Source organism: Sorex araneus, chromosome 3, assembly GCF_027595985.1.
Source record: "Sorex araneus isolate mSorAra2 chromosome 3, mSorAra2.pri, whole genome shotgun sequence".
In the NCBI taxonomy this organism is placed as follows: Eukaryota; Metazoa; Chordata; class Mammalia; order Eulipotyphla; family Soricidae; genus Sorex; species Sorex araneus.
The window spans coordinates 41,970,811-41,986,378 of NC_073304.1; the positions used below are offsets into that span (position 1 = coordinate 41,970,811).

General features: G+C 40.9%; 1 protein-coding gene across 3 annotated transcripts in view; it reads left to right on the plus strand.

Annotated features, from left to right (window-relative positions):
* ARMH4 (armadillo like helical domain containing 4) overlaps positions 1–14,996 on the plus strand; it is a 148,580-nt gene extending 133,584 nt beyond the window's left edge. For all 3 annotated transcript variants that reach the window (XM_055130206.1, XM_055130205.1, XM_055130207.1), the window contains exons 6-8: positions 36–67; positions 13,880–14,014; positions 14,251–14,996. In XM_055130206.1, the coding sequence (XP_054986181.1) occupies positions 36–67; positions 13,880–14,014; positions 14,251–14,319 (236 nt within the window). In that variant the 3' untranslated portion in view covers positions 14,320–14,996. The remainder of the gene's footprint in view (positions 1–35; positions 68–13,879; positions 14,015–14,250) is intronic.
* The last annotated feature ends 572 nt before the right edge of the window (positions 14,997–15,568 follow it).

Genomic DNA, 15,568 nt, shown 5'->3' on the forward strand with positions numbered 1-15,568 from the left:
CAACTATTAACATTTTATTCTCTTATTTTCCATAGTGAGAAGTTGGATGGAAAAACTAAAAGACAAGGTAAGAGAAGTGTTTTTCCTTTTTATAGAGTGAAACATTGCCAAATAAAATATCTTTGAAGTAGTGGAATTTTAATTCATTGCTTTCATTTTCTCCAAAAAGACACATGGCCTATTCCAGATGTACAAGAAAGGTCTTTCTCTCTCTCTCTCTCTCTCTCTCTCTCTCTCTCTCTCTCATTTTGGGCCATACCTGGAGGTATTCTTAGGGCTTACTCCTGGCTCGGCACTCATGAATGACTCTTGTCAGTCTTGGGGCACTATATTTGGTGCCAGGGATTGAACCTGGGTGAGATGTGTGCAAGGAAAGTTCCCTACATGCTATACGATAACTCCAGCCCTTGGAATGGAAGTTCTTAAACTACAACATGGATTTGGTTTGAGACACAAAATCTCCTGAGAACTCTTCCCCCACTCTCCTTTAAAAAATATTTTTTTATTGAATCACTGTGAGATAGACCTGATTAGGTTTCAGTCATATAGTGTTCCAACACCACTCGTCCCTCCAGCAGTGTACATTTCCCAGCACCAGTGTCCCCAGTTTCCCTCCCATCACCCCTCACTCCCCATTCCCCAGCCTGCTTCTATGTCAGGTACTTGTGCTTTTCTTCTCTCTCTCTCTCTCATTTGGAGCATTGTGGTTTGCAATAAAGATGCTGAGAGGCTATCAGATGTATCCCTCTACCTAATTTTAACACTCAGTTCTTGTCCAGCGTGATAATTTCCAGCTATTATTGTCATGCTGGTCCCTTCTCTATCTTACCTATTTGTTCCACACGCACTTTTTGTTGATTCCAACCATTGACCAGTCTTCCTAACCCCTGTTTTCCCTGGATGTGGATATTCGTCTTCTACTATACATACATATATATATATATATTTATATACCACAAAATGGATGCAGTCATTCTATATCTGTCCCTCTCCTCTGACTCATGCCACTCAATATGATACTCTCCATGTCCATCCATTTATAGGCAAATTTCGTGACTTCATCTTTCCTAACAGCTGCATAGTATTCCATTGTGTAGATGTGCCATTGTTTCTTTATCCATTCTTCTGTTCTCGGGCACTCAGGTTGTTTCCAGATTCTAGGTATGGTGAATAGTGCTGCAATGAATATAGTAGTGCAGATGGTGTTTCTGCTGTGTGTTTTGGGTGCCTGTGGCATATTCCAAGAAGTAGTATTTCTGGGTCAAATGGGGGCTCAATTTCTAGTTTTTTGAGGAATATCCATATTGTCTTCCATAAAGACTGGACCAGTGGGCATACCCACCAACAATGAAGGAGATTCTTTTTCCCCCCACACTTACACCAGCACTGGTTGTTCTTGTTCACTTTTGGATGTGTGCTGGTCTCTGTGGTGTGAGATTATATCTCATTGTTCTTTTGATTTGTAGCTCCCTAATGATTAGTGATGTAGAGCATTTTTTTACATGCCTTTTGGCCACTTGAACTTCTTCGTTGAGAAAGTTTCTGCTCATTTCTTCTCCCCATTTTTTAAAAATAATTTATTTAAAGGGGAAAAATTAGGTACATGGACCAGCGGGACGCTGGTGGTATCTCGAGCCGGAGCCGATATCAGCGCAAGAGCTTTGGTTCCGGAAACTGCTTGCAGACACTCTACTAGACTATCAACTAAGCCAGAGCCCCACGCCGGCTGATGACGGGAAATAACCATCCTCTTCGGTTTTTTTCCCTTTGTCAGACAGCGTGGCGATTACTAAACAGGCGTGAACTCGGTGGCGCGGGGCAAGGGGGAAAAAGAAAAGTTATGTAACAAACAGCAGGACTTAATATCTCTATATGCTTAGTAATGGAGAATTATCAAATGCCTCATTGGCAATAGGACTGTCTTTTTCTTTTTGGGGGGAAACCCCAGCAACGGTAGTGAGTTGTGTGTTGAAACTTGGAATGTAATCGAGATAAGCGCAAATGAAGTGAAACTTATCACGTACAAGGGTGGGGACTAGGGAGGTGGGAGGGGGCGGCAGATATACTGGGGGGGTTGGGGATGGAAGATGGGCACTGGTGAAGGGAGGGGTGTTTGAATATTGTATAACTGACATAATCCTGAGAACTTTGTAACCCTCCACTTGGTGATTCAATAAAAAAAAATATATATATATAAAAAAATTTATTTATTTTTAATTAGTGAATCAACATGAGGGTACAGTTACAGATTTATACATTTTTGTGCTCATGTTTCCCCCATACAAAGTTCAAGAACCCATCTCTTCACCAGTGCCCATTCTCTACCACCCGTAAACCTAGCATCCCTCCCACCCTCCCCAGTCCCGTCTCCCCCCACCCCACACTGCCACTATGGCAGGGTATTCCCTTTTGATCTCTCTCTATGATTAGGTGTTGTGGTTTGCAATAAAGGTGTTGAGTGGCCATTGTGTTCAGTCTCTAGTCTATATTCGGCATGTATCACCCCTCCCCCGCATGACCTCCGACCACATTTTACTTGGTGTTCCCTTCTCTGAGTTGCCCAGAATTTCTTCTCTCCATTTTTTGATGGGGTTGGATTTTTTTTTCTTATAAAGTTCAACCAGTAACTTATATATCTTTGATATTAATCCCTTATCAGAAGAGTTACTTTTCAGTATCAATATTGAAAACCACAGTGCCCAAAAGGAGAGAGAGAGAGAGAGAGAAGAAAAGTGCCTGCCATAGAGGCAGGCAAGGGGTAGGGGGTGGGGAGTGACAGGAGGGAACCTGGGGACACTGGTGCTGGCAAATGTACTGGTGGACGGATGGGTGTTGGAATAATGTATGACTGAAATCCAATCATGAACAGCTTTGTAAAATAAATAAATAAATAAATAAATAAATAAATAAATAAATAAATAAATAAATAAATAAATAAATAAATGTATTAGCACACACACAATCCCTTATCAGAAGGGTATTGGACCTACCTCCTCTTTTAAGTCAACTGTTAGAGTGCCATTTTTATCAAGTAAGAATGAGCTCAGTTTGGAATGACAAATCATAGGAAAGCATTTTTCTCTCCTGTGTTAATTCTGCCATCTATGTCTATGATTGGCATTATTTTCTTCCTTCCAGGTTATATTTTCCATTATCTATGAATTTTTATCACTCTCCCAAGTTTTCATTGTTGGTCACTTTTGCAATTTTAAACTGGAATTACTGCTAAAAATATTTATGGGATCCTGAATTCCTTGCTAGAATTGGTGTCAGATACCATTATTACATCCCAGCACAGATTTTGCTGGGAATTAAATTAATGGAATTTTTTTTTCAGTTGCCAGATATTGCATTACCCACAGCTCACACATCTCACCCTACACTTCCACTAATACCATTACAGGTCTCTTTTATTATTTGGGGTAATTACCCATATTTGAATAATAAATATTTATTTTTGTGACAGCTGAATGTTAAAGAATAAAAGAAAACACTCAATTGCATAAAATTATATCATTATCTTAATTTTTCTATTGTTTTTCTGCTTTTCAGAAAATATTAGCACTTACGTATTTTGAGAACAAAACCATTTTGCAATAATAAGTATTCAAAATGAATGTGAAAAAGTTGAGCCCTAAAAGTGAGTGGAGGTTATTTTATTATATCTTGGGCCCATCCAGTTGACTAAGTGAGATATGACATGATGGACTGAGCAAGATTTTGTGGAGGGAAAGCACCAATGATCAGTACTGGATACATTTACATTGGTAGTGGTTCTTGCTATTTTTATGGGAAATATGATGCAGTGAAAAGTATACTGGCTTTGATATGTTTGTCTAGGGATCTGTATATCATTGTTTATATAGACAGTATCCTTTTGGGTTTCAAAAAATGTGTAAAAATGACTTAAGAAGGTAAATTTTGGCATGTATTCTGTTTTGAAGTTGGATATTGTAAAGCTTCTTACCTCTGTGTATATATAGCTTCACTGCTTTATTTGAAAATCTGTGCAGCTTTAGTGAAAGTCTGTATTTCCTATTGCAGTTGTCTGTTCTTATTTCATCTCAGAAGTCTAGCACCTTCTCCTTGCTCCTTTATGTTAAGAGAAATAATTTTATGTGTGGTCCCTGGGCTTCTGTATTAAAATTTTTCTAGGTTTCTTGCCTATATTTTTTCAGTTATGTCTTATTGTATTTTCAGTTAGAAGGAAAATAGTTGAGATTCCAACTGTAGTTGAATTCTTTCATGTCTCCTGGTTTTATATTTTGACTATTTCTTTGGAGAGATTCACTCTAATATTTCCAGTATCACTCTCTTTGTGCTTGAAATATACCCTTATTTGATGAGTCTCATATGTGTACATACACATATTACATGCATACATGTGTGTATATATATATATATCCCTCTCTCTTTATCCTTGTCATATCTATGTGTGTATCTGGGTTTTTCTCCCTTCCTCTCTCTCTCTCAATCTTTTGGTCTAGATAGCTAACAATCAATCTATGAAATTTCTGTTTAGTCATTATCTTTAAAAACTCTGTGAAATAAAAATTTTGGATAAAAGTCACAAAATTCCTTCAAACTAAAAACTAAGCTACATTTTCTTTGGGGAATGGAGTCTTGGGCCACATCTGATGCTTAGGGGCTATTCCTGATTCTGTGCTCAGGAGTGATGCTGAGTGGACTCAGGGGACCAGGTGCAATGCCAGGATTGGAACCAGAGTCCCATGCATTGCAAAGCTTTAATCTCTATCCCCTAAACTACATTTTTTAAAAAATAAATTTTATTAGATACAGTTACAAGTTTTCATGATTACATTTTAGTGATACAATGATCGAGCACCCATCCCTCCACCAGTGTACACTTTCCACCACCTTTGTTCCCAGTGTCCCTACCACCACCCTCGCCCCATCCCACCCCCTGCCTCTGTGGCAGGTACTTTCATTCTTACTCTCTCTCTAATTTTGGGCATTATGATTTGCAATACAGGTACTCCGAGGCCATATGTTTGGTCCTTAGTTTACTTTCAGCACATATATCTCCCATCCCGAGCGATCCCTCCAATCACCATTTACTTAGTGGACCTTCTCCATCCCAACTGTCCCAACTGCCTTTTCCTCCAGCATGTGGGGCCGGCTTCCAAACAGTGGCATCATCCTCCTGCTCTTCACCGCTACTGTCTTTAGGTGTTAGTCTCATATTATGCTACTTTATATTCCACAAATGAGTGCAGTCATTCTAAGTCTGTCCCTCCCTCCCTCCCTCCCTCCCTCCCTCCCTCCCTCCCTCTCTCTCCCTTTCTTTCTTTCTTTCTTTCTTTCTTTCTTTCTTTCTTTCTTTCTTTCTTTCTTTCTTTCTTTCTTTCTTTCTTTCTTTCTTTCTTTCTTTCTTTCTTTCTTTCTTTCTCTCTTTCTTTCTTTATTTCTTTCTTTCTTCTTTCTTATGTAGCAGTACTGCTATTTGTACTGCTATTTGGGCATGAACTCCACATTAGCTTTTTTTTTTTTAAATTGTATCATCATTGGGATTGGAGCGATAGCACAGCGGGTAGAGCATTTGCCTTGCACACGGCCAACCAGGTTCGATCCACAACATCCCACATGGTTCCCCTGAGCACCGCCAAGAGTAATGCCTGAATGCATGAACCAGGAATAACCCCTGTCCATTGCTGGGTGTGACCCCAAAAGCAAAATACATAAATGAATAAATAAATGAATAAATAAATTGTATCACCATGAAATAGAATTACAAAGCTTTCATGTTTGATATTCAGCCATACAATGATGGAACACCTATCCCTCCACCAGTGGACATTTTTCACCACCCACATACCAGTTCTCACCCTGCCTCTGTGGCAGGCAATTTTCTCAATACTCTTGCTCTAATATTGGGCATTATGTTTTGCTCAAAATTTCCCGCCACCATTTAAGCCTACCTGCCAGGGGCAGACACTAGATAATTTATTTTCCATTGCTCATTTTGAGTATTATGAGAGCTTGCATGGCCAAGATTGTAAATGTAAATTTCTAGACTGTAAACGATTGGGGTCCAGAGACATCTCTGTATGGCACTAATTCATTTTGGGATTCAATTGGGAGTCTCTGGGCCAGGGCTGTTGGTGTGCTAAGATAGAGCCGAGAGGCAAATTGTGGGCATGACAGCCAGGCTGTTGGGCGGGTGGAGACCCCGGGGAGGGACATCCCAGGTCCTCTGCCACCATATGGCCTGGAGATTCAGTTCTGGAACCCGCATAACTGGGCCTTGCTTGTGGAAGCTCTTGGTCAATGGGATTCCATCTGGAGTAGGTGGAGAGTCTGCACCTGCTCCATCTGGGGTATCCTGGTGAAATTGGCCAGTATGGGGCCTGGAGAAATCTCTGACAGTGTGGTGTCTTCCAGGACTCGCTGCTGTGTCTCTGGGCCAGGGCTGTTGGTGCGCTAAGATGGTGCCTAGAGGCAAATTGTGGGCGTGACAGCCAGTCTGTTGGGTGGGTGGGGACCCTCTTTCTGACTAATTTCACTTAGCATGATACTCTCCATCCACTTATATGCAAATATCATGACTTCATCTTTTCTAACAGTTGCATAATATTCCATTATGTAGATGTACCAAAGTTTCTTTAACCAGTCATCTGTTTTCGGGTACTTGTGTTTTTTCCAAATTCTGGCTATTGTGAATGGTGCTGCAATAAACATGCAAATGCAGATGTCATTTCTACTGTGGTTTTTTTTTTTTTTTTTGCATCTCCAGGATATATTCCCAGGAGTGGTATTGCTGGATCATATGGGAGCTCAATTTCTAGGAGGAATGTCCATATTCCCTAAACTACATTTTTAACTGGCTTTTTATCCAAGTCAATAAATCTGTTTAGTTTCATTTAATTGTAAGATTAATGTCTGTATTACTTAGCTGTGCTCTAGGAGGGGTAGTAGCCTAAAAAGTTTTTAAAAACTTTTAGTATAATTTTCACTGTTTCACTGTCAGCCCTTTGCTCATCGATTTGCTCGAGCAGCACCAGTCACGTCTTCATTGTGAGACTTGTTGTTACTGTTTTCGGCATATTGAATACACCATGGGTAGCTTGCCAGGATCTGTCGTGCGGGCAAGATACTCTCAATAGCTTGCTGGGTTCTCCGAGAGGAAGGGAGGAATCGAACCCAGGTTGGCTGCATGCAAGGCAAATGCCCTACCCACTGTGCTATCACTCTAGTCCAGTATAATTTACTGTAATTTATAATACTGTTAATGATAGGGTATCATGCATACTATGTTCCAACACCATAATCTCTAAATGCTTTGAATTTATTTTTCTTGTTTTCATTTAGTGTTTCTACACTAGTAGGGTTCAGTTTAGCCATGACTTGCAGACAAATGCCATTGGCAGTGACTTAACTAAGATGGAATTTGACTCTCAGGTTTGAGTCTGAAGGAGCAGTCGCAGGATATCAGGGAGTCACCCTGGGGCTCAGTCTCCTTCCAGTTGAGGCTCTCCCATTCGTGCTGCTCCTTGTCCATTCGTGAGGCCACCTCATGGTTCTAAGTTCTAACTTAGGTAGATCCATATTCTAGGCAGAGGAAGGAGGAGAAGAGGAAGCAAAGGTAGTTACCCATCTTAGCAGGGAAACTGAGACTTGCTAATGTTGAAGGGGAGGACCAAGACTCTGCTCCCCTCTCACACAGCATTTTCTTTCTTAAAAAATTTTTTTAAATTGAATATCCATAAGATCGTCTACAAGTTGTTCACTCATGTCATCCTGAATAGAATAGGCAGAACACTAGATGAAGGACAACCATGTGAGCAAGCCGGGTTCCGAAAAAGATTCAGCACAATTGACCATATCCATACAGTGACCAAACTCATTGAAGTTTTGTGAGAGTTCAAGATGCCGCTCTGTCTAATGTTCATCAACTTAAAGAAGGCATTTGATTTTGTTGAGACTGAAGCGGTCATTGAAGCCCTAGCCAAACAGGGTGTTCAAACTCAGTACATCAAGATCCTCTGCGATGTATTACGGATTCACCACCAGGATCTCACCATTCTACAAGGAAGTGATCATTGACGTAAAGAGAGGGGTTTGGCAGGGTGATACCATTTCACTGAAACTCTTCAGTGCCACCCTTGAGAACATCATGCGACGACTGGAATGGGAAGGAATGGGAGTGAAGAAAGACGGTTGGCAACTATACCACCTCCGCTTTGCTGATGACATCGTTCTCATAAGGCCAAACATTAGCCATGTGGCACAAATACTGGCTGACTTCGAGCATGAGTGTGGAAAGGTCAGACTGCAGTTGAACCTCAACAAGATGATGCTCATGAAAAATGAACTAGTCCCTGATGCTCCATTTGCTCTCAATGGAACGAACATCTCTGAATGCAGCAGCTATGTGTACCTGGGTCGAGAACTCAACATGAGGAATGAGTTGGCTCCATAACTGCGCAGGAGAAAGAGAGCAGAGTGGAATGCCTTCAAGGGTGTCGAAGAAGTGGTTAAGAGGATGAAGGACCTCCGACTTCAGGCATATCTTTTTGATTCCACCATTCTTACTGCACTAACGTACGCCTCAGGACCTGGGCCCTACACAAACAGGATGAGAACGCTATTCGGGTATCCCAAAGAGGAATCAAAAGAGCTATGCTAGGAGTATCACATCTCACTCCAGTGACAGAAGGAATCTGGAGTTCTGACCTCTGTCAATGGTCAAGAATCAGGGACGCTGTCTCGTTTGCCAAGACATCAAAAATCAGATGGGCTGGACATGTAATACGATTCAAAGATGACTGCTGGACTAGAACTGTTACTGACTGGATTCCGTGGGATGTCAAAAGACGGTGTGGCCACCCACCAACAAGATGGTCAGACTTCTTCGTCAAAACCCTGAATGAGGGGCTGGAGAGATAGCACAGCGGGTAGGGTGTTTGCCTTGCATGCGGCCGACCCGGGTTCAAATCCCAGCATTCCATATGGTCCCCTGAGCACGGCCAGGGTAATTCCTTAGTGCAAAGCCAGGAGTAACCCCTGTGCATCGCCAGGTGTGACCGAAAAAGCAAAAAAAAAAAAAAAAACCACCCTGAATGAATGGTTTGAGGCTCTTCCTGTTCCTGGATTGAGCAGATATCATTGGGCTACACTAGCACACGACAGGAACAAATGGAGACATTACTGGCGCCCGCTCAAACAAATCGAAGATCAACCGGAAGACAAGTGATACAAGTGATCCATAAGATAGACCATTACAAAGTTGTTCATAATTCGGCTACAGTCATACTATGATCCCAAACCCATCCCTCCACCGGTGCACTTTTCCACCCACAATGTCTCCAGTTTCCCTACCCACCATCCCCCCACACTCCTTCCTTTCCCCTCCTGCCTGCCTCTATGGAAGACACTTCTTTCTCTCTCTCCCTTTATGCATTATGGTTTTTCAATAAAGATACTAAGAGGTCATCATGTTTGTTTTGGGCACTCAGTATTTTTATCGAGAAGGTAAGGCTGAAATAGCTTTTTTAAAACTGGTTGGCAGCTTTGGGATGTGGATGTGACTGCGGAGGCTTCCGGAAGTACAAGGAGGTCGGGGGAGGTAGCCTGTCCTGACCGCAAAAGAGCCTGAAGATTTCAGTCGTAAAACCTGCATACCCAGATTTTCAGCTGATTATATCTTGGGGAGGTCCATTCTGAGTCGGTGAATTCTGGCCAGGCGGCATGGTGGCAGTTCTGGATTGTGTAAGCAAGTGACTGCTGGGGGCTCTGCTTGGGCAGGCACCAGGTTGACACCCGCCTTCTCACCTGTTCCATTTACCCCAGACTGTTCAGCCTTGTGCAAGTCTGAGATTAATTGCAGTGTTTGATCTCTTTAGAGATATATTTATGGATCTCTGATGCAAGGCCGATAAATGAACTTGTATAGCTGAGCTGGAGGTGGTTTGTGGGTGTGGCTCCCACATATGTAACTTTTGGCTATTTAATTTCTTGGGAAACTTGGTCCCAAGTTGTTGGGGTCTGGTCGGAGGCACAGTGGCAATTTTGGAGTACCAGGAAGCCTGAAGGAACCATCAGGCTGCTGATGCACTTGCTTCTCAGGTACAGGTTGACCTGTTGGTGGCACTGCACCCGCTCACAGATAATTTTTTTGAGATTTCCTGTGCCCCTCTCTTAGTGAGATTCTCTCATGGTCACACAAATATTTTTCCTGTTATCAACTAAAACAGGAAACCCCTTTTTCCTAAAAGAAGCGGAGAATGGCTATTGAGGAACAGGTTGTATAATGATGTACTCATCTTATCACTAATCGTCTTTTTGGTTAAATGTCCAAGAAATAACACTTGTTAGGCAAATCTTAACTTGGCTGTCCATTCTGTTAGCAAACAAAGGTATGGTACTTAATGTGACTATTTCATATTTATAAAAAAAACCCTTGAATTTTATTTGGTGTCTATTTTTCAGTCATTCCCAAATGTCCTTTATCAGGGCTTTATTCCCCCTACTACTTGTCTAGCATTCTCCTCATTTCTGTATAGCAGTGTTATCTATCTACTGTCAGATACCACGTTTAGTTATTCTCCTTTTTTAGCTTTTGAGGATGTTCAGGGATTACTCCTTATCCTTTGCTAAAGGATCATTCTCTTTGCTTGGGGGAACTTATGCAGTGCTGGGGATCGAACTACACTGGCTGTGTGCAACGCAAGTGCCTCAGCACTGTGCTCGCTCTGTGGCCCCATAATTTTCACGATCCTTTAATTTCTCTTAACCTGGAACATTTATATAGCATTATTTTTCTTTCATGATTCATGATTTAAACCAGTATCGGTGCTGGAGAGATAGTATAGCAGTTAGCACTATCTCTAACTGTTTAGGTAACATGTTTACTATAATAGCAGTTTAAATGATTTTGCTGTAAGTTACCACACCTCACCATCACCAAGGTTCCCAACACTAAAAAGAATTAGTTTTGAAAGCAAAATGTTTAAATTATATTTGAAGAAGATAGGTAGCTTTGTGGCCATTTAGTAATTACTTACTCAAAGCCCAGGCAGATGTGTATGTCCCCCAGGCATTCACAAGGGGACAAAAATAAAGAGAAGAGGGTAACTGATTTTTTTGGGTAGAACCTATATGACTTAATATTCTATAAATAAGAATTCTAAATGCAAAAATAAGACTTATGCTAAGAGTGACACAGCCAGTAAGAAGTAAGATTTATGTGAAGTCACAGAAAATGAGGAGAACTTCATAGCGATAGATCAAGTTGAGTTTCCCAAATCTCAGAAGTCATCCTTTGAAGCCAGCTCAGTGAAGCTGAATCTACCAGGTTACACATCAATGCTCCTTGAACATGTATGAATATTTCTACACATTGGGAATGGTGATTTAAAAACGTCATGCTACCATTGCTTTCAATCACTCTTTCTTCCTGACAGTGAAAGAAAACTCCAGCCAATGAAAAGAGAGATTGTTTGCAAAAACTGAGAGGTCATGTCCATATGCAAAATTTGCTTTGCTCTTATGATTAAGGATTATGTTTGAAAGCCTTAGATTTGGGAAGTGAAAAATCAAAGAGAATTTGTGGTTCCAAAGTTGCCTCAAACTCCTCACAAGGCTGGAGGTTACAGGAAGGGATCAGCAGACCTGGCTTAAAGAAAGTAAAGAGGAAAGAGAGAAGGGGATAAGGCAGAGTACAATGCTGGTGTCCCAGGCAAGGATGCTAGGTTGCTGAGTATGGTGATTTCTCTACTCATGTTGGTGCCAAGTTCTATATTTTGATTCTTGTGCTCTGTTAGGGACTGAATGAGTCTTAGAGAAACTGTCATTTATAAGTTGCAACTCTAAAACAGAAAATGGAGTGCATGATTAAGTAGATGGTGAAGTCATATTTTCCAAAAAACCTCAATAAAACACAAAAGAAACTGTGAATAGAAAGTCACACTCTGGTGAGAGCATCACCACTTTGCTGTTGTCCAGTGTTTTCTCACATGGAAAATTACAGAGTTTTGTAAGCCTTAAGTAGACCTGGGAGAACTTGAGAAGTTTGGGCTTCTGCAAAGCATTTTAATTTGTTGAAAAGGACTGGGTTTTATTTCTTGGGGCAAAACACTTGGTATGCTGAACAATGCTATTGTTCTCAAATTAATAGAAAATTTCCATATTTTACCCTAATAGATTTTGGAAGCAGAATCAGCGAGTGAAAGGCTATGAATAAGAAGAAGGGTTGCAATCTCCCATGGTCTTTTCTACTGCTTGCTTTACTTCTAGAAATATTTACTTCTAGATATAGCCTGCCTTCTTGAGCATTTAACATTTTTTTTTGTTTTCTGTCCCTTTCTGTTCTTACATCATTTGAAAAGATTCTGGAAATGGTTTGTGCCTTATTAGAAATTTTAGAAATAGTGAAATGAATGAGCAAACCCATAATCCCCACCTCCCCAACAATACATATCTAAAGTCTTTATTGCAGCTTGACAGAATTTTTAGTTGTTTCTATATTTTGTCTGGAAGGTTTCTAGAAGGGATATTCTTGAGGGGAAACCCTGTGTTATGATCCTGCAAAAAAAGCACTCTTATTAGTAATTGTACTCTCTGTTTCTTAACTGTTTTCTTGGCCAAAATATGGGATGCACCCTTAAAGTGATGTTCCCCATCCCCCATGTCAGGGATTAAATCCAGGGCCTCACATATGCACAGCAAGTAGCGCTCTACCATAGAACTATATACTTGGAACTTTTATTTATTCATTTATTTATTTATTTATTTTTGTGTGTGTCACACCTGGTGATACACAGGGGTTACTCCTGGTTCACGCACTCAGGAATTACTCCTGGTAGTGCTCGGGGGACCAGATGGAATGCTGGGAACTGAACCCAGGTTGGCCGCGTGCAAGACAAATGCCCTACCCGCTGTGCTATCGCTCCAGCCCCTCCTTGGACCTTTTAATGTGAGGGCCTTCCCCTGAGCTTGGGTAAGTCTGAGTCCAGGGCATGTGGAGAGCTGATTGCAGTTTTAAGGATTGAGGTATCTTTAGTGACATTGGAGACAATGGGAGTCATGTAAACTGATTCTTCCAGGCACTTGGGCAGGTATTAGTGTTGTTGGCAGTGACCTTTGTGCCCTCTATGCCACTTCCTCTCTTTGGGGCTGAGGATGCTCAAAATTCCCTTCCAATTCCAACTTTGGTCCTGTTCAAGGTGTAGCTTATTCTTTTAATATAAATTAACCCACTTTCTCCACCTACCCATTTCGTATCCTGTCTTTTCTGCTTGTGCTCTAACATTTGTAGTCCTCCCATTTTTCCTTTGCAGGATTTCTCTTCCCTTGATCTTTCCAAAAGTTCTCCTTTTGGACTCACTTGCAAGCCCATCCCTCTTTCCTTTATTTCTGGCATGCAGTTGAGACTGTGAGAGAGTGGGTCTCCAACGTCAAGATCCTTTACTGGCCCCCAGGAAGCAGAGTGTTCCAGAGGGCACTTCTGCCTGCCTAGAGCTGGGCTCAGACCATTATTTCCAATTTATAGCATTTTAATGGTTCTGGCATCCCCAGAAGCTTACTTCATCCATCTTTAGTACAAATTATATTTCTGTCACCAAAACTTGATGCTGACAAATGTGCATGAGCAAGTGGCTCGAGGTGCCACTAGGTCTGGCTGATTTATTTCCATATGTCTAAGTGTTTTAGAGATATGAAAACAGTCATAGCTCTCTCTCTCTTTCTCTGTTGTCATTTTTCTAAAAAAAGTCACTTTATTCAAGGTGTTGTTTGATTTCATAACAAAGCAAACAGGAAGATTCCGAGTGTCTAAAACCCAGCTGCCATGCAGCAGAAGTGAGAAGCCCAGGACAGTGGTCTGTTTTGCATCCTAACGTTTGTTTCCTTTTCCATGCAGGCTGGATACATGTCTGGGATGCTGGTGCCTGTAGGGGTTGGGATAGCGGGAGCCTTGTTTATCTTGGGAGCGCTCTACAGCATTAAGGTTATGAATCGCCGGAGGAGGAATGGCTTCAAAAGGCATAAAAGAAAGGTATGAAACCAACAAGAGCAAAACCTAATCAGCTGCAGACCCTGTGCTTGTGGTAGCTTATGTAATTTGCTTAATAAAGCACACTGAGTTTAATGATGCATGAACCCTATTGACATGCCCAGTGGTTCGGATCAGCAGAAGCTGCTTTCTGTCTTTTAAAGGGGAGGTGGGTGTTTCTCAGCTTTGTTCTGTATTAGAGTTTAACGCTTTTCTGCTTTCCTGTTTTCTTTCTCCAGCAGCGAGAATTCAACAGCATGCAAGATCGAGTGATGCTCTTAGCTGACAGCTCTGAAGATGAATTTTGAAATGGACTGCAGTTTAATTGGGATATACAATGACAACATTTTATTTTTTATTTGGGGGCAAAAGGAAAAAAGAACAACATCCTACCACATTGCTACTGTCAGTCCCAGTGTCTGCTGGATAGTCAATTTTTCTTATATTGAGCAGAAAAGGCATGCTGTATACTAAATGTAGTACACAATGTTTGTTTTTATTCTGTAGTGAATTTTCCACAACCACAGGCTACAGCTCATAAGTATGCAGCATATGTATTGTTCAGTAGGACCTGCTAGATTCAGTAGATTAAATATTTTGTATTTTTCCACTATGTCTTTTCCTTGGTTTGTATACCTGCACTAAGTATATTGATTACTGCTGCCAAGGCACGCTTGACTCTGAAATAGAAGTCTTAACAAATAATAATTTTGATGACTATTTGCTACCTACTTAATTAGGCTTCTGGGCCAAGGGACATACTGCATTTGCATCTGAACTGTTGGCAACTTGAAATGAAATATTTTTCTCCAAAAAGATCCCTCAGCACATTAGATTTATTAGACTTAAATATAGATTTGTGTGTATCTTGCATTTTGTACTTAAGTTTCCCAGTTTTATTATTTTTAACTTCCTGTTTTATTCTCTTGGCAAGGAAAAAATGCACCAAAAATGCACCAAAAACAATACATTAAATTGACCCTCAGTCTTAATGTATGCTTGATTTCTTGAATAGTGTAATTGGGTTCAGTGAACCTATCAACGGATTCTTACATGGTTATCTTTAAGAGAGGCTCTTTGTGTGTACCATTTATTTGACTAGGTTGAACAGAAATGAAGAAGAAGAAAAAACAGGTGAAGGTAGATAATGGCAGGAAACATTTTTCTCTGCTACATGGCTCTGCTGACAATGTCACTATTCTGAATTACTGAGCATGTTGCTTTTCTATATCTATAGTCATGACTGGGTCACTCTTGGTCCTTGTTTGGCGTTTTTAGAAAGTCAGACTTTCTGGGGTAGAATTAGTTTCAGTGGCCAGAGTCCTGGAACCTGATGGAGCCTCTCTAAGGCATATCACTTCAGGAAAGTTGGACTCTGTTATTCTATCATTTCTTGTTCTCCAGGAATGCAATTCCTTGCCCTGTCTTTGGTCAAATAAGTTTTGGAATTAAGACTTGCATATTTTCACAGAAGCTTAAGTATTACTATCACACTGCCCAAAACATTTTACACCAAATAGGCTTTGCATATGTTTATAGAACACAGCCTGCTCTACT